Source organism: Entelurus aequoreus, linkage group LG17 (genome assembly GCF_033978785.1).
Source record: "Entelurus aequoreus isolate RoL-2023_Sb linkage group LG17, RoL_Eaeq_v1.1, whole genome shotgun sequence".
NCBI classification, from domain to species: domain Eukaryota; kingdom Metazoa; phylum Chordata; class Actinopteri; order Syngnathiformes; family Syngnathidae; genus Entelurus; species Entelurus aequoreus.
In genome coordinates, this window is record NC_084747.1 from 38,938,646 (window position 1) to 38,962,559 (window position 23,914).

General features: G+C 38.7%; 2 protein-coding genes across 3 annotated transcripts in view; one reads left to right on the forward strand and one right to left on the reverse strand.

Annotated features, from left to right (window-relative positions):
* The window catches only part of il17a/f2 (interleukin 17a/f2), a 410,073-nt gene extending 387,230 nt beyond the window's left edge, over positions 1 to 22,843 (forward strand). The window contains exons 1-3 of one of the 2 annotated variants that reach the window (XM_062025691.1): positions 16,365 to 16,491; positions 18,515 to 18,690; positions 22,615 to 22,843. In XM_062025691.1, coding sequence (XP_061881675.1) covers positions 16,477 to 16,491; positions 18,515 to 18,690; positions 22,615 to 22,843 — 420 coding nt within the window. In that variant the 5' untranslated portion in view covers positions 16,365 to 16,476. Of the gene's footprint in view, positions 1 to 16,364; positions 16,492 to 18,514; positions 18,691 to 22,614 lie in introns of those variants that run through there. The other variant, XM_062025692.1, reaches the window with a different exon arrangement.
* Positions 1 to 23,914, reverse strand: part of top3b (DNA topoisomerase III beta) — a 99,102-nt gene that overhangs the window by 64,715 nt on the left and 10,473 nt on the right. Inside the window, exons 2-4 of the mRNA XM_062025690.1 lie at positions 11,202 to 11,333; positions 5,588 to 5,694; positions 4,669 to 4,743 (exon numbers count right to left, since the gene is read on the reverse strand). Coding sequence (XP_061881674.1) covers positions 4,669 to 4,743; positions 5,588 to 5,694; positions 11,202 to 11,333 — 314 coding nt within the window. The remainder of the gene's footprint in view (positions 1 to 4,668; positions 4,744 to 5,587; positions 5,695 to 11,201; positions 11,334 to 23,914) is intronic.

Below are 23,914 nucleotides of genomic sequence, written 5' to 3' on the forward strand. Positions count from 1 at the left end.
GTAGAAAATGGATGGATGGATGGATGGTTCAGTTTAGTGAGGTCTTCAGTGAGCACTCGTTCCAGTTGAATGAAATCCGGTGCTTGGAATGCCAGACAGATGTCATCTGCTTAGTTGAATTTACGGGACTCGGTGCTGGATAGGTCTTTTGTGAACAGGTTAAACAGTGTTGGAGCTAGAACTGAGCCTAGTGGAAAACCATTTGTCAGTGTTCTCCATGCGCTCATGTTTTGTCCGAGGTGAACTCTGAGTTTCAGTGGAAGGCCTTTGTGCCAGACTGTATCATAGGCGGCTGTGAGGTCGAGAAATACAGTCCCTGTCTTCTGTCTACTCTCGAAACCGTTTTCGATGAAGGTGGTTAGGGCCAGTACTTGCTCTTCTGTGCTGCGGTTCTTGCGGAAACCTGTGTGTGGGAGAGCGGTTTGCTGATGCCAATGTTGTGAATAGAGTGGCCCATGGTGGGGGTGGGGTTATGGTATGGGTATGTTATGGACAACGAACGCAAATCCATTTTGTTGATGGCATTTTGAATTAAGATACCGTGACGAGATCCTAAGGCCCATTGTTGTGCCATTCACCCGAGAACATCACCTCATGTTGCAGCATGACAATGCAAGGCCCCATGTTGCAAGTATCTGTACACAATTCCTGGGAAGCTAAAACATGCCAGTTCTTGCATAGCCAACATACTCACCGGACATATTACCCATTGAGCATTTTTGGGATACTATGAATCGGCGTGTACAACAGCGTGTTGCAGTTTCTGCCAATATTCAGCAACTTCGCACAGCCATTGAAGAGGAGTGGACCAACATTCCACAGGCCACAATCAACAACCTGATCAACTCTATGCGAAGGAGATGTGTTACACTACGCAAGGCAAATGGTGGTCACACCAGATACTGACTGCTTTTTCTGAGTCCCCCAGATGCCCACTAAAACAAAAAAAACTGAGTGTCCTTTTATTGTGGCCAGCCTAAGGCACACCTGTGCAATAATCATGCTTGGCAAAGAAGAAGTGCTCACTAAAACATACTTACACAGATTTGTGAACAATATTTGTGAGGAGTAGGTTTTTGTGTATATAGTAAAAGTTTTCAATCTTTGAGTTTGTCTCATGAAAAATGGGAGCAAAAACAAAAGTGTTAAAATGTGTTCAGTATAAGAAAATACTTTAACTTAAATAAAAATAAAAAAATCGCAAGTATAAAGCCAAGTTTCCGCAAGTAAAAAAACGATTTGCAAGTATAAAAAAAAAATTCTCCATTAAAAAAAAGATTTACCAGTATAAAAACAGTTTTCTTCACGTAAAATTTTTTGGCAGTAATATTCCACCGCTTTGCCAGAAATTTTACACCCTGCAAATCCACATACCGTATTTTTCGGACTATAAGTCGCAGTTTTTTTCATATTTTGGTTTGGTTTGGTTGCGACTTATACTCAGGAGCGACTTATGTGTGAAATTATTAACACATTACCGTAAAATATCAAATAATATTATTTAGCTCATTCACGTAAGAGACTAGACGTATAAGATTTCATGGGATTTAGCGATTAGGAGTGACAGATTGTTTGGTAAACGTATAGCATGTTCTATATGTTATAGTTATTTGAATGACTCTTACCATAATATGTTACGTTAACATATCAGGCACGTTCTCAGTTGGATATTTATGCCTCATATAGCGTACACTTATTCAGCCTGTTGTTCACTATTCTTTATTTATTTTAAATTGCCTTTCAAATGTCTATTCTTGGTGTTGGGTTTTATCAAATAAATTTCCCAAAAAAATGCGACTTATACTCCAGTGCGACTTATATATGTTTTTTTCCTTCTTTATTATGCATTTTCGGCCGGTGCGACTTATACTCCGGAGTAGGGATGATACTCGAAACCGGTTTTCCCGGTTGTTCGATAAGAAAAGAACCGAGTCCTCCGACTCGAATCCCTTTTTGAGAACCGGTACCCGTTATCGAGACCACTATAGTAAATAAAAAGAGTTGTTTCTTTATTCGAATCCCTGGGACCAATCCCGTCCCGACCAGAAATGCCCCGTGAGACATCACAAGAAATGACGTCACGTAGCTCAGTCATTAGGAACAGATAGGGAAAGCAGGAAAAACAATGCACCGGAAAAAGCGCTCCAAGGTGTAATAAAGTTCAAAACAAAGGGTATAATCCAATTAATAACTTTACTGAGAGATTTGAGCAGGGTACAAACACATGACGAACACTTTTACGACCAACCGGAAACATAGCAACAAGGCTAGCAACGCACCTCCTTTACGGCAGCTGTCGCAACGTTCTTAAAGCAACCACAGCACATACAGTACATATATGACATCTCCCTTTATTAACTTTTGTTTTTCTTTCCTTGTAAACAAAACAAAATCACACTGTATATGTGTTGTCTGTCTAATTATAAATAATGCAGACGAGGCGTGTTGGCTGAGTTCTTGACGTTTAATTTCACAGCGTGCTCATAACCTCATTCTTAGCTGCCGGGTGGTGACATGCAACAACACTTTTCGGGGTTACCGCGCATGCTCGTCACTCCCGTTGCATGCTGGGTAGTGTAGTTGTTATATTCCTATTTCATAACATCACATCTTTCCCCCTATAAAGAAAGAATGTTAACTCAATAAAGTGTATTTCTTTTTTTATCTTTAACTTTTCATTTTTTAGCATTGTAACCATATTAGCAAAAAACTTTTCTCTTCATAGAATTTTCTTTCAATAAAGAAATAAAGTGCAAAAATGTCAAAGCATCATAACAAACAGTTATGTCAAATAGCAGCAGAAGTGCACTTTTTGGAGAGCTGTATTATTTTCAGTTTTGTGCCCAAGGGACTGATTTTATTTAACACTATAGTATTATTTACACACCTATAGTGATCACAGAGACAGGTTGTTTTTGTGTTACTGTATATATTTGTTTTACTTAAAAATCCCACTTAATATACTTTTATTTATTAGGGACGGCGTGGCGAAGTTGGTAGAGTGGCTGTGCCAGCAATCGGAGTGTTGCTGGTTACTAGGGTTCAATTCCCACCTTCTACCTTCCTAGTCACATCCGTTGTGTCCTTGGGCAAGACACTACCCTTTTGCCTCTGATGGCTGCTGGTTAGCGCCTTGCATGGCAGCTCCCGCCATCAGTGTGTGAATGTGTGTGTGAATGGGTAAATGTGGAAATACTGTCAAAGCGCTTTGAGTACCTTGAAGGTAGAAAAGCGCTATACAAGTACAACCCATTTATCATTTATTTATCATTAAAATTTTTTCTTATATAATAAAAGTGAGCTTTTGTTAAACCAAATATTGTGTGTTTTTTTCCATATACAACAACCTATCTGGACTCGATAAGAGAATCGATAAGGAATCGGTTCGATAAGAGGATTTGATAATGGGATTCGATAATAGGCTCGAACTCGATAATTTCTTATCAAACATCATCCCTACTCCGGAGCGACTTATACTACGAAAAATACGGTACTTGTACACAGAGCATCCCCACAATTCGCACTCTACAACAACAGCTGGTGCTGCTGAGTCAATTTCAATCAATTCTAAAAACCATTTTCTTTAAGTTAAAACTTTTGCCAGTAATATTCCACCTCTTTGTTACTAATATTCTACCCTGCGCAATCCACACACTTGCATTCAGAGCACCCGTAATTTGCACTATACAATGACAGGTGGTTCTACTGAGTCAATTTCAATCAATTCTCTTTATTTACAAAACACTAGAGGGACAAGCGGTAGAAAATGGATGGATGGATATAAGAGTTTATACACTTAACAATTTAAGACGTCAGAGCTAAAACGTACAGGTTACCTTACATTTTGAGCTTGTTTCCCCTTTATTCTGTCTGCCATTTTATTCCCCACCTTGCTTCTTCTTCTTTGTTATTTTTGACGGAGGGCACCATGGGCAAATAACAGAAGCTCTGACGGCCTTAAATTGACTCAGCAGCAACATCTGTCGTAGAGTGCAAACTACGGGTGCTCTGAGTGCAAGTTTGTGGATCGTGCAAGGTGGAATATTACCGCCAAATGTTTTAACTTTAGTTAGTGTGTATTTAACTAGATTTTTTTTTTTCCTGTGTAACATTTTGTAATTGAAGAAAAAATATATATGTTTTACTTGCAAATTGTTGGGTGTGAGTAAAAACATTGTTGTGTGTTGTGTGGCTGTAATTTCACTCCATAGATTCCTGTCATAATCATAACAACATTTGAATTTGGACAGCTCACAAATGTTTTTATTGTTAATTTTGTTACTATGAAAATAAATAACTTGTTTATCATGTATTCCTAAAAATCTAAAACATGCATCTAAGAAAGGTTTTAGTCAAATAGTAATACATTTGTTTTACACAGATTTTTTTTAAAAAGACAAAAAGAAAAATACCTTTAAACACTCCCACCCCACACTTCTGAAATCCAAATGGCATCCATGGTATCGTTCATATGATTATCTTGAAAGTAAGTGTCATTGACGTTACATTGCCATGTCCATATATTGCATTTATATGTGGCCATTTGGTTTTCTTTATGAATAGCATGTGGGGAAAACGTTCCTGAAAAAATATTCATTGTTTTGCAGGAATGACCCTACGCTTTTGAAGACAACGTGGAAAAAAACTTAAAAAACATGTTTTTCTGACCTCAAAACAGATGTTCTCGCCTTCTTTATCACAGTCCAACCATAACACCAAGAAGTCACATCCTCTGGCTTCAACCTGATAAGAAAATTCAGAGAAACTCCAAACATACAACGCACAATACACTGAACTTTCCTTAACTTACATTTTAGTCAGATACACCCTCAGACCATGTCCAAAATTACAGTACACAGATGATTTCAGAACCTTATGTTTTTCTGTGTTTAAGCCTTTCGTTGAAATGCAAACGTGGGTTTTTGGCCTCAAAGGTGGAGCACTTGGTATACTCTGGGCAAAGTAAACTTCCTAAAACTCAGCGTTCAGTAAAGTATCTACAACGTTTTGGTAAAACTGAGCTTTTTGGGAAAATGTTCTTTAAACTGTGCAACATCAAAACATCTAGATCACGGGTGCCCAAACTTTTTGCCTCCAAGGGCCAAAGTGAAATGTGTCCTTGACTATGTATTGAAATTTTGGAAGGGATCCTTTGGGTGCCAATAAAAACGACTTGACCAATGGCAAGTCCTACTTTGATCTAGATTGTATTTAGCAACGGAACATGTGCGATGATAGAATTCTGTGCAATGGCAGATGTAAATGCCATCCATGTACGGGTGACACAAAATATGTACAGCAGTCATGCATATTATCTCCTGGGCTCCATGTAGATTAGTGTTGATTTTTAAGAATTTTATACAGTAGGCTTCGCAATGCCTGATGGTTAGTGTTGCTATTTCAGGTCTCTAGTGGCCAAAATTCACACAAGAGAAAGTGAATGTGTATATATATAGACAGAGATTTCCTATTTTAAATGGAGAGCGCGTGTGTGTGAGTAGACTTAGACCGAAAAGTTAGGGACTATACCGTACATGTTTCTAAGAATAGCTGTGTACATGTGGAAAAAACTTTAGCTTGAACATACTTGCAGGAATTTCACCATGCTGAGTTTAGGGTTGACCTCCTTTTTTTCTGTCGGCGCTTTGCTGAAGAGTTCTGCTGGGTCCACCTGATCCCAGTTGTTGTATTTACCTTTAAAAACACAGATCATGTTGACAGAAGATTTTCTCATTAGTCTTGAAATACTGTGGTAGGAGCCAGTCCTTGTTATTCACTGAAAGACATCCTGGAAGAAAACCAACACTTCCCATCTAATCTGATGAAGCTTGAGAGGTGCTGCAAAGAGCAATAGGCAAAACTGCACAAAGATAGGTATGCCAAAGATGTGGCATCTTATTCAAAAAGACTTAGGGCTGTACTTGCTGCCAAAGTAATTGAGCAAAGGATATGAATACGTATTATGTACGTGTGATTTTTGTACATTAAATACATTTGCAAATTAAAAACAAAAAAAAATTGTCAAATTGTCATTATTGGGTATTGGTTGTAGAATTTTGAGGGTAAAAAATGAATAAAGGCTGTAACATAACATGTGGAAAAAGTGAGTTTGGTGAATAATTTTGCGGATGCACTGTGTAATAGCCCTGCAATGAGGTGGTGACTTGTCCAGGGTGTACCGCGCTTCCGCCCGAATGCAGCTGGGATAGGCTCCAGACACCCTCGCGACCTCAAGAAAGACAACCGGTACAAAATGGATGGATGGATGCGTATTTCATTATACATGACATGATGATATCAGCAACCCCACCGGGCCACTATATTTTGTAATTTTCCCGCCCACAAAAATCGCAATCGGATTAAGAAATTTGGTTTTCAGAGGAAAAAAGACCTCAATTTTATTAGCTTTAAAAATGTCTCACCTGTCCGCTACAACAGTGGTCCCCAAACTTTTTTGCAACCTTTTCGGACATGTTTTAAAGAAAAATTAAAATATGTAATGTATCATATAAAAACTGTATGTATACATGTTCGAAATAAACGTCAATCAACAAACCGATATTTCATGGTTGCGCACGAGGAAACCTTTTCGATGTATTAGGGCTAAACAATTAATTGAATTTTGATTTCAATTGTGGCGCTTCTCACGATTATAAATAATAATAAATGGGTTATACTTGTGGGCAGCACGGTGGAAGAGGGGTTAGTGCATCTGCCTCACAATACGAAGGTCCTGAGTAGTCGTGAGTTCAATCCCGGCCTCGGGATCTTTCTGTGTGGAGTTTGCATGTTCTCCCCGTGACTGTGTGGGTTCCCTCCGGGTACTCCGGCTTCCTCCCACCTCCAAAGACATGCACCTGGGGATAGGTTGATTGACAACACTAAATTGGCCCTAGTGTGTGAATGTGAGTGTGAATGTTGTCTGTCTATCTGTGTTGGCCCTGCGATGAGGTGGCGACTTGTCCAGGGTGTACCCCGCCTTCCGCCCGATTGTAGCTGAGATAGGCTCCAGCGCCCCCCGCGACCCCGAAAGGAATAAGCGGTAGAAAATGGATGGAAGGGTTACACTTGTATAGCGCTTGTCTACCTTCAATGTACTCAAAGCGCTTTGACAGTATTTCCACATTCACCCATTCACACACACATTCACACACTGATGGCGGGAGCTGCCATGCAAGGCGCTAACCAGCAGCCATCAGGGGCAAGGGTGAAGTGTCTTGCCCAAGGACACAACGGACGTGACTAGGATGGTAGAAGGTGGGGATGAAAATATAATAATCAAAAAAGACCTTGTGACGGTGAAACAGATAAGGAGCGAATGAGTGAAAAAAACAGCATGTCTACTAGAAGTTTGGGATGTCACCATAGTTTTGTTTGTCACAGCGCTAGTATGCCTTATCAAGAATCACTAAGTGGTAAAGTTACAAAAGGCTTAAAGGTTGTACTATTTGCAGACAAAGTGTGTTTTGTTCAGGAGACAGAACACAGAAACTATTACAAATGAAAACAGAAAAAATGAATAAATTAAAGAGATGGTTTGACAAAAACAGACTATCCTTAAAACAGAGTAAAAAATAATGCCATTCTGTAACAGAAGAAGACAAAGTCAAACACAAATACAAATACATTGAAAAAGTAAAAATAAGTTACAAAAAAAAATCTGTTACAAAAACACATAATGTTGGATATGGAGAACACTCAAACCCTTTATTTATCGAATCGAAAATATTGAAATTCCACGATATAATGAATTTGCAAACTTCTAAAATTATGCACAAAGCAAACTACAACCTGTTACCCAAGAACGAACAGCAATTTTTCTCAACAAAAGAGGATAAATATAACTTCAAAGAAAAATGTAACAAAGCATTTGCAACCACATACAACACTTAAAACCTTTAGTATGTCAGTATGTGGAATTAAATTATGGAATGGATTAAGAAATGGTATGATCCAGTTTAAGAAAGTGCTCACAAAGTACCAAGAAGAAGAACCATTATAAACTCTGGGCATTCAATCGATCGCAACTGAACTGTTTGGTTTGTCTTATACCATTTTAAGACATTCGACTGAATGCCCTGAGTTTATAATGACCTGGATAAATGAGAACATTCCAAGATAAACATTTTAAACTTCATGATACTCAATTATCTCACTATCTGAAATGCAACTTACTTCACTATCTATTATGTATTTATGTATTGTTATCATTATAATTATTTTTATTTATTTATTTATGATTATTTTATTAATAATTATTTTTATTTTTTTTATGTATGGAGTATATTGTGCGCAAATTGAGAACAGGAAGTGAAAAAAAGTGTTAGCAATTGCTATGTAATGGAAAGGGGATAGGATTTAATAAGCTCTGCTTCTTCCTTCTCCTTTTTGAACATGTTGAAAATAAAGTGGAAATTGTGATGTATCATGTTGTAATTGTATGCATGTTCAACATACACTTAAACCATTACCATAACCATAACCATACCGACACTTGAAACCGCGACTAAACTACAAAGTTAAAGTTAGCAAGAACAATACTTCAGCACCCCCCGCGACCCCAAAGGGGACAAGCGGTAAAAAATGGATGGATGGAATACATACAGCCACAACACATCTCATCTGCTTGTGTTTTTCTGAACGACATTATCGATGAAACATTAATGTAAAAACAGGACTGTGGTAGCAACTTGAGACACTTAAAAAAAATTTTTTTTATAAAAACGGCCTCAAGTGAGTCGCCTCTTTACTTGTCAAGCTGAGAACAATAACACAGCACAGTTCCCCTCTTCACAATAATGGTGTGATGCATCACAGCAGGTCTGACTGCCTTAACAAAATAAAGGTTTCAAAAAAGTATCTTACACAAGCATAATGTAGTTAAAGCACTTACTGATACATTTCCAAAAATTATTATGCTTTGATCTAAAATACTGGTCAAAATTGTCCAAAGATGTATTGCACCAATAAATATGAGAATTTTTGCATTCAATTGACAAACATTGTATTAAATTTTATTTGACACAAAAAAGCACACACTCTATCGTGGTAAAATAAGTGTAAAAGGTAAAAAACGGGATTAAAAACAATTACAGCAGAAAAACAGAATTTAATTGTCTTATGTTGCTATTGTTATTTAAGATTATTGTTATTGCTATTATTTATTTATTTTACTTTTTGTGCATATTTCGTTACTAATTAATATCCAAGTTTGTTCTAACTATACTTAAAGTTGAGTTTTGGTGGGACAATAAATACTCACCATGTGTTCAAATTAATGAATAATTGTGTAATTAATCGTGATTACAATATCCATCCATCCATCCATTTCCTACCGCTTGTCCCTTTTTGGGATCACGGGGGGTGCTGGAGCCTATCTCAGCTGCATTCGGGCGGAAGGCTGGGTACACCCTGGACAAGTCGCCCACCACCTCATCACAGCCAACACTGATAGACAGACAACATTCACACTCACATTCACACACTAGGGCAATTTAGTGTTGCCAATCAACCTATCCCCAGATGCATGTTTTTGATTACAATATCAATCAAAATAATTGTTATTATTTTTGCTGTAATCGTTCAACATACAATGTAATAAATCCATAAACTGCTTACAACAATGAGAAGATGGCAAGTCATTGTGATGTAGAAAAGTCCCATATTTTTACCAATTTTCTCAGGAGATTTCCCATATTTTGAAATGCAAATGTTTATGCTTCTCTTAGAAACATGTACCGTATTTTTCGGACTATAAGTCGCAGTTTTTTTCATAGTTTGGCCGGGGGTGCGACTTATACTCAGGAGCGACTTATGTGTGAAATTTTTGACACATTACCGTAAAATATCAAACAATATTATTTACCTCATTCACGTAAGAGACTAGACGTATAAGATTTCAAGGGATTTAGCGATTAGGAGTGACAGATTGTTTGGTAAACGTATAGCATGTTCTATATGTTAGTTATTTGAATGACTCTTACCATAATATGTTACGTTAACATACCAGGCACGTTCTCAGTTGGTTATTTATGCGTCATATAACGTACACTTATTCAGCTTGTTGTTCACTATTCTTTATTTAATTTAAATTGCCTTTCAAATGTCTATTCTTGGTGTTGGGTTTTATCAAATAAATTTCCCCAAAAAATGCGACTTATACTCCAGTGCGAGTTATATATGTTTTTTTCCTTCTTTATTATGCATTTTCGGCCGGTGCGACTTATACTCCGGAACGACTTATACTCCGAAAAATACGGTAATAAAGGTGTGTGTGAAATCCCCTGATGTTGTTTGGTGCTCAATTAACCACTACATTAGCATTATGTCACTACTGGTCCGACGTGTCCTAAAAAATAATGTTCAAAAACACCACTTCAAGCATTGTCCAGCTGTTTACTGATGTACACTTTTAATTTTAAATAACTTTTATTGCAAATGAATATCGGCTCCAAATGTCGTTATCGGCATCCTTGACTACTAATGTTCGGTTTTGGCCCTGAAAAAAACACATAGGTCGAAGTATAATTTGTTCCGTCCTATAGGCTCTCGTCAATTCTCATAAACTAGGCTAAAAGCTAGCGTTGCAGGTACCGGTATTTAAAACAGTATTTAAAATGTAAAACCTATCGCTACAGCCAACAAGCTCATCTTAGTCTATGTTGTCTTATGCACAATGCTTCGGTTCCGGTTACATTCTGATATCTGCGTGTCACTTAAGTTTCTGTTTTAGACTCTGGGTTTCCGGTGGTGGGTGGTATAACGATCAGCAACTGCAATCACTTGCCATTATTTTGGAAGCACCAAGAGGGCAGACTTCTATGTTCCCGTGTGACTCCTGCGCCTTCTTTGTACTTCATTTAGCTACATTGCATTGTTCCCCAATTGTGGATTTGTTCAGCAGACTAGTTTTGATAAGCCCCCTTGTTTGTTCTGTAGTTGGCTTTCAAGACGTTTGTTGCTTTGTCCTTGTAGTTTGTTTGTACTTTTCTTCTAGACGCCTACTAACCCTAAGACTGCGACAGTACTCAACACTTGTTAAATGAAGTATTTTCTTCAGTGAAATACTCTGTTCAAGACCCTTCCCCTCGGCCTATTATTCCGGGATCCAAATACACACAAAAATCACCTACAGTTCCGCCTATGAATTCATATCCTAGCGAAAGACATATAGCGCTTATTGTGTGAGATACAAGACCCACCAATGAAATCCAAACTCATCACATGTCCACAAACTGAAGTCATCTTAAAGCGTGCAGTTTGTCCATGGAAGACACCGTTGTATTCATGGACCCAGCACGATCCATTGAGCCCCTTTCGGCTTGTGCAACTTCCTAAACACAGGAAAGGAAAACATATTAGTTACAGTATATGTTTTTGGCCTAAACTGCATTATTTGATATTTGTATGAATATTTGTGTATCTTTGTACTGTATCTCACACAAAAAGACAGGTTTCATAAACAAATGTATAAATGAAAAATGTGAACAGCAAAATGTTGAATAACATGAAGCGTGCTCGCTCTAAGCTGTACTATCTTTCTATCAGTGTGCTTTTAATTGTTTTACAGCTTTCTTTAAAGGCCTACTGAAATTATTTTTTTTATTTAAACGGGGATAGCAGATCCATTCTATGTGTCATACTTGATCATTTTGCGATATTGCCATATTTTTGCTGAAAGGATTTAGTATAGAACAACGACGATAAAGTTCGCAACTTTTGGTCTCTGATAAAAAAAAGCCTTGCCCCTACTGGAAGTAGCGTGACGTAGTCAGTTGTTCGCATCCTCATATTTTCCTATTGTTTTCAATGCAGCTAGAGCGATTCGGATCGAGAAAGCGACGATTACCCCATTAATTTGAGCAAGGATGAAAGATTTGTGGATGAGGAACGTTAGAGTGACGGACTAGAATGCAGTGCAAGACATATCTTTTTTCGCTCTGACCGTAACTTAGGTACAAGCTGGCTCATTGGATTCCACACTCTCTCCTTTTTCTATTGTGGATCACGGATTTGTATTTTAAACCACCTCGGATACTATATCCTCTTGAAAATGAGAGTCGAAAACGCGAAATGGACATTCACAGTGACTTTTATCTCCACGACAATACAACGGCGAAGCTTTTTAGCTACGGAGCTAACGTGATAGCATCTGGCTCAAATGCAGATAGAAACAAAATAAATAAATCCCTGACTGGAAGGATAGACAGAAGATCAACAATACTATTAAACCATGTACATGTAACTACACGGTTAATAATTCTCAGCCTGGCGAAGCTTAACAATGCTGTTGCTAACTTAGCAACCGGACCTCACAGAGCTATGATAAAAACATTAGCGCTCCACCTACGCCAGCCAGCCCTCATCTGCTCATCAACACCCGTGCTCACCTGCGTTCCAGCGATCGACGGCGCGACGAAGGACTTCACCCAATCATCCGTGCGGTTGGCGGCTAGCGTCGGCTAGCGTCGGCTAGCGTCGGCTAGCGTCGGCTAGCGTCGGCTAGCGTCGGCTAGCGCGTCTGATTTCCAGGTAAGTCCTCCTGGTTGTGTTGCTACAGCCAGCCGCTAATACACCGATCCCACCTACAACTTTCTTCTTTGCAGTCTCCATTGTTCATTAAACAAATTGCAAAAGATTCACCAACGCAGATGTCCAGAATAGTGTGGAATTATGAGATGAAAACAGAGCTATTTTGTATTGTTTTCAATGGGGTACCGATACTGCTGTTTCACTGGCTACGTCACGTGCATACGTTATCATCCAAAGACGTTTTAAACCGGAAGTTTAGCGGGAAATTTAAAATTGCACTTTATAAGTTAACCCGGCCGTATTGGCATGTGTTGCAATGTTAAGATTTCATCATTGATATATAAACTATCAGACTGCGTGGTCGGTAGTAGTGAGTTTCAGTAGGCCTTTAATCCTTCTCCAACACATGTTGTAGTCTTATCGAACTTACAAGGCACCCACTCTCGGTTTCACCGCTTCACTTTCAGTTAGCTAGCTCCTAAACTAGCGAAGCTAAGCTAGTCCAGGGCCAAAGCTACTGCGCTCCGAAGACAGCAGGAATTTGACTCTGTGAAAGAAACAATGTGAGTATGGCTTCCGCAATTACTCTTTCCAGAAATACAGATTACTATTTGAGTCACACTTGACTAACTACATAGATTACTATTTGAGTCACACTTGACTAACTACACTAGAGCAAGATTGGACACAGGCAATTACAATGTCCGTTGAGATAGAATTAACCAGCACCAGGCAGGGAAATTCCTGCACACACAGAATTTCTCGTAGATAAATACATACAGTACAGTCGTGGTCAAACGTTTACATAGACTTGTGAAGTACATAATGTCATGGCTGACTTGAATTGTCCACATGTTCTCAATGGGTTTTAAGTCAGGACTTTGGGAAGACCATTCTAAAACCTTAATTCTAGCCTGATTTAGCCATTCCTTTATCACTTTTGACGTGTGTTTGAGGTCATTGTCCTGTTGGAACACCCAACTACGCCCAAGACCCAACCTAAGGGCTGATGATTTTAGGTTGTCCTGAAGAATGTGGAGGTAATCCTCCCTTTTAATTGTCCCATTTACTCTCTGTAAAGCACCAGTTCCATTGGCAGCAAAACAGGCCCACAATGCCTACCACCATGTTGACGGTAGGCATTGTGTTCCTGGGATTAAAGGCCTACTGAAACCTACAACTACTGACCACGCAGTCTGATAGTTTATATATCAATGATGAAATCTTAACATTGCAACACATGCCAATACGGCCGGGTTAACTTATAAAGTGCAATTTTAAATTTCCCGCGAAACTTCCGGTTGAAAACGTCTATTTTGATGACGTATGCACGTGACGTCAATGGTTGAAACGGAAGTATTCGGACACCATTGTATCCAATACAAAAAGCTCTGTTTTCATCGCAAAATTCCACAGTATTCTGGACATCTGTGTTGGTGAATCTTTTACAATTTGTTTAATGAACAATGAAGACTGCAAAGAAGAAAGCTGTAGGTGGGATCGGTGTATTAGCGGCTGGCTGCAGCAACACAACCAGGAGGACTTTGATTTGGATAGCAGACGCGCTATCCGACGCTAGCCGCCAATCGCATCGATGATCGGGTGAAGTCCTTCGTCGCTCCGTCGATCGCTGGAACGCAGGTGAGCACGGGTGTTGATGAGCAGATGAGGGCTGGCTGGCGTAGGTGGATAGCTAATGTTTTTAGCATAGCTCTGTGAGGTCCCGTAACTAAGTTAGCTTCAATGGCGTTGTTAGCAACAGCATTGTTAAGCTTCACCAGGCTGGAAAGCATTAACCGTGTAGTTACAGGTCCATGGTTTAATAGTATTGTTGATTTTCTGTCTATCCTTCCAGTAAGGGGTTTATTTCTTTTGTTTCTATCTGCAGTTAAGCCCGATGCTATCACGTTAGCTCCGTAGCTAAAGTGTTTCGCCGATGTATTGTCGTGGAGATAAAAGTCACTGTGAATGTCCATTTCGCGTTCTCGACTCTCATTTTCAAGAGGATATAGTATCCGAGGTGGTTTAAAATACAAATCCGTGATCCACAATAGAAAAAGGAGAAAGTGTGGAATTCAATGAACCCTTGTACCTAAGTTATGGTCAGAGCGAAAAAAGATACGTCCTGCACTGCACTCTAGTCCTTCACTCTCACGTTCCTCATCCACAAATCTTTCATCCTCGCTCAAATTAATGGGGTAATCGTCGCTTTCTCGGTCCGAATCGCTCTCGCTGCTCGTGTAAACAATGGGGATATGTGAGGAGCCTTTCAACCTGTGACGTCACGCTACTTCCGGTAAAGGCAAGGCTTTTTTATCAGCGACCAAAACTTTATCGTCGATGTTCTCTACTAAATCCTTTCAGCAAAAAAATGGCAATATCGCGAAATGATCAAGTATGACACATAGAATGGATCTGCTATCCCCGTTTAAATCAAAAAAATTAATTTCAGTAGGCCTTCAAAGGCCTCACCTTTTCTCCTCCAAACATATTGCTGGGTATGGTGGCCAAACAGATACATATTTGTTTCATCTGACCACAGAACTTTCCTCCAGAAGGTCTTATCTTTGTCCATGTGATCAGCAGCAAACTTTATACAAGCCTTAAGGTGTCACTGCTGGAGCTAGGGCTTCTTTCTTGCATGGTAGCCTCTCACTCCATGGTGATGCAAAACACGCTTGACTGTGGACACTGACACCTGTGTTCCAGCAGCTTCCAATTCATTGCAGACCTGCTTTTTGGTGCTTCTCGGTTGACTCTTGATCATCCTGACCAATTTTCTCTCAGCGTTTTCGTCCTGATCGTGGCAGTGACAAAACTGTTCCATGCACTTTATACTTACAAACAAGTGTCTGGACAGTTGCTCTTGGGACCTTAAGCTGCTTTAAAATGGCTCCAAGTGACTTTACTGACTTGTTCAAGTCAATGATTTGTTTTTTCAGATCTGTGCCGAGTTCCTTTGACTTTCCCATTGTCGCTTTTGTAACCGAGGAAATGACTGCACATGAGCCCTATTTAAATGGGCTCAGAGAAGTCAACAGATGTCGTCAATCATAATCACTCACTTGAAGTTAAGAGGCCATGCCTTTAAGCTAATTTGATTTGATTGTAACTTTTCTACATCACCAAAATTGATCATGTATGTATACTGTATGTATACTTTTGACCCAGCAGATTTGGTCCCATTTTCAGTAGAACCATAATAAATTCATAAAAGAACCAAACGTCATGAATGTTTTTGTGACAAACAAGTATGTGCTCCAATCACTTTATCACAAAAAAATAAAGAGTTGTAGAAATTATTGGAAACTCAAGACAGCCATGACATTATGTTCTTCACAAGTGTATGTGAACTTTTTGACCACGACTGTATTAACAGTAAAAACTACAAACTCCTCAATACAATGTAACGGCATATGCCAAATAACTTCCAAAACATACATACTAACTTTGTCTACATCATTCATATCATTATGAAAAATCAAGGCCTATTCCAAACTGTTATAGAGATGTTAAATAGACATCTCCTTTTACAGGAACGTAAGCAAGGTAGTAGTAAGTGTTCCCTTGGTTACATTTGTTACACGTCATATTTTCTGTGGATCAAATTATTCACTCAAGGTTGAATACCAATTACATGATAAAACACACATGAATGAACAGAGTGACCATCATGTGTCCTCCCACCAATATTGAAATGATGACTCACTAATACCACTAAAATTCTAATTACACACGTGCAGGTTAACACACGCACGCATGCACGCGCACACACACAGACACACATCTTAAAAGGAACAGGGCAAATAAAAAGGCTTATATCAGGAATGGTAGTCAAAACCCACAAGCAAACGATGTGGTGAAGAACAAACATATCACAACATATTAACCTCTAAAGACTTCAACTATCATCTTAGTGCACTGAACTCCATTTGAAAGTCATTAATGGAAAAAATTCAGGTAAGTTATATTCCTTCTGACCTTGTTCTTTACAGCATTATTGTTTGTGTATGTGTTTATTTTTCTGCACATGTGCAAATGTAATAATAGTTTTTTAGAATAATTGTCTGCTTCTAACAGAGTGGCTCACAATATGTTTGTACATTGTATTGTTCAAAACAGTGATTCTCAACTTGTTTAGTTGCAGGACCCACCATCACTCTATATTTACAAGGGGCAACCTGTCATACATACAGGATGAAATATTTCAAGGAACTATTTCTTCATTTCATTATAATTTATGATTAGTTTAAAAAAAATGTAAACAATTTTTATTAAATTGTCAAACAGTTTACAAATGTACACTGGTTTGCAATTAAAAGAAAAATAACAGCAACAACTTAATGAACCTTTAATCTGTGACTTTGATTGAACTCATATAACCAGATAATTTGTACGATATTCTAATTTATTGAGATGCGTGAGCAAAAACAGCTCTCAAACAACTCGCAATTGCTATCGGGTCTCATCGTTCAATCTAGACTCGTGTGCAAATGTCATCACGTCATCTCTACCAGGAAGAAAAAACCTAGTGAAAATTGGTCCCAACTGACCAATTGAGAGTCACTGGTTTAGAGCAGTGGTCTCCAACCTTTTTGTAGCTGCGGACCGGTCAACGCTTGAAAATTAGTCCCACGGACCGGGGGGGGGGGTTGTTTTTTTTCATAATGAAATACAATCATGTGTACTTATCCCTGCAGACTGTATTGATCTAAATTGATATATAATGTATATATTGTGTTTTTTATGTTGATTTAATAAAAATTTAAAAAATATTATTTATTTTTTTTTATTTCTTGTGCGGCCCGGTACCAAGCGGACCGGTGGTTGGGGACCACTGGTTTAGAGTATTGTATGGACATATGTAGTAGTACTGCCACGGAGTGGTTAATAACTTACTTGGACAAAATAACGTTTCTGGGTCCGTTTTAAGAACATTTAGTCCTCCTGTCTTAAATCTTAGGCCACTGTAGGTGCTTCCCCTTGGTTTCAATTTTGGAAAGAATAAAATCCTCCTTCCATAAGACTAAAGTGATAAATCTTGGTGTTTGTTGTGAATCCTCCCCTGTTAACCTGGGCTTTCTATCAAAACATAAGAAGCCAACAGTCACATACCAGGTTTTTAGGATGGACAGTGATTTTTAACTGGATTAGTGTAGTGGTGAAAGCCAGCATTTTCCCATTTGAAACAATTCACAAAAATAAAGGACATATTTTTTCTAAAGAAAAGTTTGAGACAATACTTATTGAAATACTGCAATTCATTGAATGCCCCAGTGTAAGCTCAGTAGAGATAGGGCTTTTACTGTTGCAGCTCCCAAATGATAGAATTTCCTATACACGTTAGAAATGTGTACTATCGTTTTCACTGTCCACTTAAGATTCCGTCTAACGACTCACCTTTCCTACCTGGCTTTTGAACCAGGGTGAGATGTTGACACTATTTTGATTTTATTGTTCATTGTTTATGTTTCTAACCTTTTACCAATGTTTATATGTTTGAGTCATGTATATCTTAGTTGTTTTTTATGCATATCTGGCACCTGTTATTTTTTACTATTTCACTCCTGTTCAGTACTTTGGTCAACAGCAGTCCTCAAATAAAGTTGCAGTTGCCTGACTTTATATATCTGGTAACTAATTATCAAAAATATACAAAAAACATAACATTTTTGAATCGTCTGAATCCAGAATCACATCGTAATAATTTGATTGTATTAAAAATTAATGAAGCCACCATCTTCTGACACAAAAATCCTTAATTAAATGCAAAATAAATGCTAGTACCCATGTTATGTCCTCCGCCATCATTTATACTGCTTATCCTATGCAAGGTTGCAGGGATTTGGAGCTTATGGTAGCTGGCATTGGGCAAAAGGGGGTATGCTTTTACTCTGTAGCTACAAACGCTGGATTTGTATTGTCCCGAGTCCCAAAGAAATATAAACATGAATACCAAGTCTTGTTTTTTGTCTATGTCCAGCTGCTGCGTGTATTGATGCTGTGTCTGCTGGCTGTCCACCAGTGCCTGGCTATGCCACTGCAGAGCCATTGTATCGACGAAGCAATCTGTACATACAGCTTGCAGGATTACTACGGCCAGATGGTCAGTATACCCAGCCACATCAATGAGCGCAGTATTGCCCCCTGGAATTATATGTAAGTGCAGTCTCACAACTTGAACACAAAGAAATACTTTGAGAGTTTTTCACTACTCATTTTTCAATAATTGCATTCTGTGTTTGTACTGCCATTTTTAGTCAACCATGAAAAATAGTTAAGCTGCATGTTTTTGGGTCGATCCACCGTTTTACTGCAAGCCACTTTTCAGCAGGCATAATTCTAAATTACTAATTAAGAAAGAGCAGTCGGAGAGAAAGTCATGCTAACTGCTATGCTAGCTTGAATGTAAAGTAGCGAAACAACAGGATAAGTTGCTTTGTAAACTTTAAAATAAGACTAGCTGGAACTGCGCTAGAGTGGATAGTAACCAACAAATGCACATATAATAATAAAGTATTAACAACAACTACACTAAACAGCCACTTTGAGTGTTGTGCACATCGTAGAAGTGGAAATGACGCAATACATTAGCTTACATGTCAGCAGCCGGAGAAAGAGCTTGGCGAAGTTGGTAGAGTGGCTGTGCCAGCAATCGGAGTGTTGCTGGTTACTGGGGTTCAATTCCCACCTTCTACCTTCCTAGTCACGTCCGTTGTGTCCTTGGGCAAGACACTTCACCCTTTGCCTCTGATGGCTGCTGGTTAGCGCCTTGCATGGCAGCTCCCGCCATCAGTGTGTGAATGTTTGTGTGAATGGGTAAATGTGGAAATACTGTCAAAGCGCTTTGAATACCTTGAAGGTAGAAAAGCGCTATACAAGTATAACCCATTTATCATTTATCATTTTAAAACTGTAGCCTGTTTTGAAATTGTTTTACCATAACTATATTATGTAGGAGTCTGAGTGCAGCTGGGATAGGCTACAGCCCACCTGCTACCCCGAAAGGGACAAGCATTAGAAAATGAATGGATAGACGTAACGATTAGTGCTGCAGCGATTCGTTAACTTAGTCGATGTCATCGATGATGTAAATACGTCAACGTCATGTACCTTACGTCAATGCGTCGAAAAAAGATGGCCGCGCACAAAAAGAAAAAGATACCACTGTGTTTCAATTGATCGGACACCAATCATTATTGCCCAATTTCTGTGAAAAAGTTTGCGATCGCCAGATGCCAATCAATACCTTTCAATGTTGATGACAAAAAAGTCAACCTTGCAGCTTGGTCTGTTTGTTGACAGTCAAGGCAACTAATAATGCTAGGAACAAGAATACAGCTAACTGTTTGTGTACATACTCAAAGCAGAGCGGCCCTTCCAAGTTAATATTACTACAATTGTGGCATATAACCTACATTCTCACAAGTTTTAACATCACCGTGGAACTGGAGAAAGAGGCTAAAAGAGAGCAGCAGACGACAAGGAACCATGCGAACGCTAAGCTGTCTTGAAACAACAGAACAATAAGTGCTTAGTTCACTTTAACAATATTCAACTGTTTTACAGCGAAAAGTTAGCAGATATTACCATGAAATTAACAAGTAGATTAATACAAGTCTAGAGAGCGGAAAATATTCCAGCAAGATGTACATGTGTGTGTGCGCCGTTGCTGTGTCTGTCGAGTGTCAGACTGCCAGCGATCACGGAGAAGGGTTGAACGATCCATAACTCGATGTTATTGATACCAAGTGTAGTACAGTATATGGGTGATACCAGTGATAAGATCAATTTAAATTTCACCACGTTATGGTTATGGTATTAGTTATTTTGAACACACATACGGTTACAATATGGTACATCTATGTCTGCACTGAATTTGTATACAGTGATTCTTTTCCACTGAATTTGTACACACTGTATTTTGACAAACTGAATTTTTAAACTAAATGTTCTCACAATTTTGTATTCAATGAAAGCGTCCGTACAACTTGATGTAAAAAAAAATCATAAAATACAAATTCGGTGTCAAAAAAGCTTTTATATTAAAGACACAAATTAACCTACATATACATCATATATTTCCAGTTTTTTTATTACAATATTTTTGAAAAGGCTGATGTTCAGTCATGATTTTGAAATGAAAATCATCCGCTTCTTCTTCTCAGCGCTGTCCTTAAAATTCACTTTTTATGTTCCCATTGTCGCCTTCCGCCCGAATGCAGCACCCCCCGTGACCCCGAGAGGGACAAGCGTTAGAAAATGGATGGATGTTCCCATGGTTGTGTTGATCTCTAAATATAAGCGATTGCTAGTTATTAATACTGGATGTTATGGTTGGAATTCACGGGGTTAACTGTGACATTGGCTACATCAACTAGCAGTGGGGAGCCTCGTAAGACTAACTTTTGTTCGCAACCTAAAACGTAGCAATTCGCAGAAAAGCTACCTAACTGGAAAAATCATACCTCTATGTATCACTGTATATGCAAACGTATATATACAGACCTCACTCACTCACTCATCCCATGGCCTAGGAGGCCGTAGGGGTGTCATGGTGGATGCTTGGGCAGTCAGGGATCTCCAGCGCTCACAATCTTCTGCTGTTCGTAGCAGGGTTTGGAAGCTGCAGCCAGTCCATTCTTTGATGTTGTCCATCCAGGCCTTTCTCTGCCTGCCTCGTCTCCGCTTCCCCTCTACTGTTCCCTGCAGGATGGTCTTTGACAGGGAGGTGTGCCTTGTGACATGACCAAACCAGGTCAGCTTGCGACGTTTAACTGTTGAGAGTAGAGGTTCCTGTTCGCCAGCATGGGTGGTAACTAAATGTCGAACATAATCATTTGTCCGGTGTTCACTGTATGATATATGTAGCATTCTTCTGTAAGACTTGCTTTCAAAGGACTGTATCCTGCGCTCAGTGTCCGCTGTGAGCGTCCAGCTCTCACAACCATAGAGTAGGGTGGAAAGAACAAGTGACTTGTAGAGTCTGACCTTCACCTGGAAGCTGATGGTATTGCTTTTCCAGATACTGGTCAGTCTTGTCATGGCTGATGTTGCTATGCCGATTCTTGCTCTGATCTCTTTTGTGGAGCTGCCATCTTCACTCACAAAGGACCCGAGGTACTCAAAGTCCTTTACAGACCATCAAAAGCAATATTTAAGTATATGTATAGGTTAAGTTATTAACATCCTCATCAAGGCATGATCGTAACAATCCTCATATTGTATTATTATGCATTATTAGGCAGCCTGCACACACGTATACTGGCAACTACAAAATATTTCAGGGATACAAATATGAAAGGACGAGTTCAGTTAAAATTCTTTAATCTATCTGTCACACAAACATGCTTCTACGCTACCAGACTCTTTCCATAGTGATAATTTCAGCAGACGTGTGATTCAAAGGCACATGGTAAGGTACTACAAGCTTATGTCCATTAAGTTTTGTACGGTATTTTGCTCATATTAACATTACTGGTGGTTGTGACAAGTAGAGAACTGGGATGTTTATTACAATTTTGTAAGTATTTTCTCATTTTAAGTTGCTTTGACACATCCGTACACTTTCTCAACCGTGAGCCTGCCTAAGACTGGCTTCTGATTGGCTCTGCCTCTTACCGGTGCGTGGTTTCAGTTACCAACGTGAAATATCATGATTTCTGATTGGCTCTGCCTCTTACTTGTGCACAGTTTTTGTAACCAATCAGATGGCGCTGTGGGCGGGACAATGCTGGACACAGATGTGCGACTGCATCTGAGCCAAAATGACCAGTTTTAAATGGGTCTGTCGGGTTAAAAAAGGCACAGACGCTTGTTTAATGATTGTTACATTTACATTTGAATGACAGTAGTAGTGATTATAGAGGTTATATATTACTATTTATAATTAATATTAAAAAAATCTAATTAAAAAAGCCAATATAGATTAAAAAGTCCAGTGCGGATATATGTCAAAAAGCTAAAAATCAGCATCGATAATCAACCTGGCCGATGATTTGGTCGATTCCTAATATATACAGTGTGTTACATGCATGTACACACTCTGTAGCTGTCTGATCTTTTTCTGCTCTTTTTGTCTAGTGAGAACATCGACTTGAACCGGGTACCTCAGGTTATTCATGAAGCCAGCTGCCACACAAGCCATTCCTGCAGAGGGCTCGACAATGCTTTTGGTCTAGAGACCATACCTGTATCTCTACGGATGCCTGTCCTCAAGAAGAACCCCAGCTGTTTGCCGACAGCGAGCTACTCTCTGGAGTTTGAACTCATCACCATAGCATGTATATGTGTTATTTCCAGGCACAGCTGATTGGGATGTTCTCTGATGTAATTAGAATGATTTAATATGTACAAGTGTAACAAAATTATGTTCCTAAATGTAATGCTGCTAAGCATATTCAAAATAAACTCAATTATTACCATTATTATTACAAGTTAAAGTAATTAAGGCTTTCTTTCTTTCGAACTAAGGCAGTAGACACTAGAGGTGCCACTATTTCTATACATCCTCAAAAAGAAGCTTATGCTCGAAGATGTGCTTCGCTAGTTTGTTAGTTTTATGATCCACTTAAACAAATCATTGACTCAAGTGTCGTTTTTTTTCCCTATAAAGAATTACAGCAACTACAGCTTTAGATGCCTGAAGTACACACGTTTAGAATATCTGAGCAAGAGCCATTAAAAAAATGGCCACCATTAACTAGGGATGTCACGGTATGAAAAATTTTTATGACAGTTATTGTGACCAACATTTTCACGGTTATCGCCAAATTTTTAAATGCGCTAAAAATAATCAAAAAGTACTTATATTGAAATCTTTTAATCAAGTTTTGTTTTTAAAAAAAACAAATTATTTTCTTTGTAGAAGACACATTGTACATAAGAACACTGTGTTTTATGTACCTCAAGTAGAAATTGCATGAGCATATGAAAGCAACACAAACATTATAAACAAAGTAATATGTCAGAAACTAAATTATAACAGAAATAAAGAAATAAATACAAATAGATGTGAAATTTGTGCAGCTAGCACCTTATGGACATAAGATATAAACACATTAAAACGATGTAAGAATTTTGCAAGAGGGCACCTGATGGCCATAAGACGAGGTGCTGTTTTTGTCCATATAGATAAAAATAGTGTTCATATATGAGATCTAGTCTTGCAAGATTGCACCTGATGGCAATACGACTAGCTCTCTTTTTGTCCATATAGATAAAAAAGTGTTCATATATGATATCTATCCTTACACATAGGGCTGCACATTGATGGACAAAATAATATACACAAAATCACGATTATTCATTATGCTATGTTTATTTGAGGTAATACAGTGTTGGGGTGGGGAGTGAATCATCATTTAATTTGTAATGTCTAATA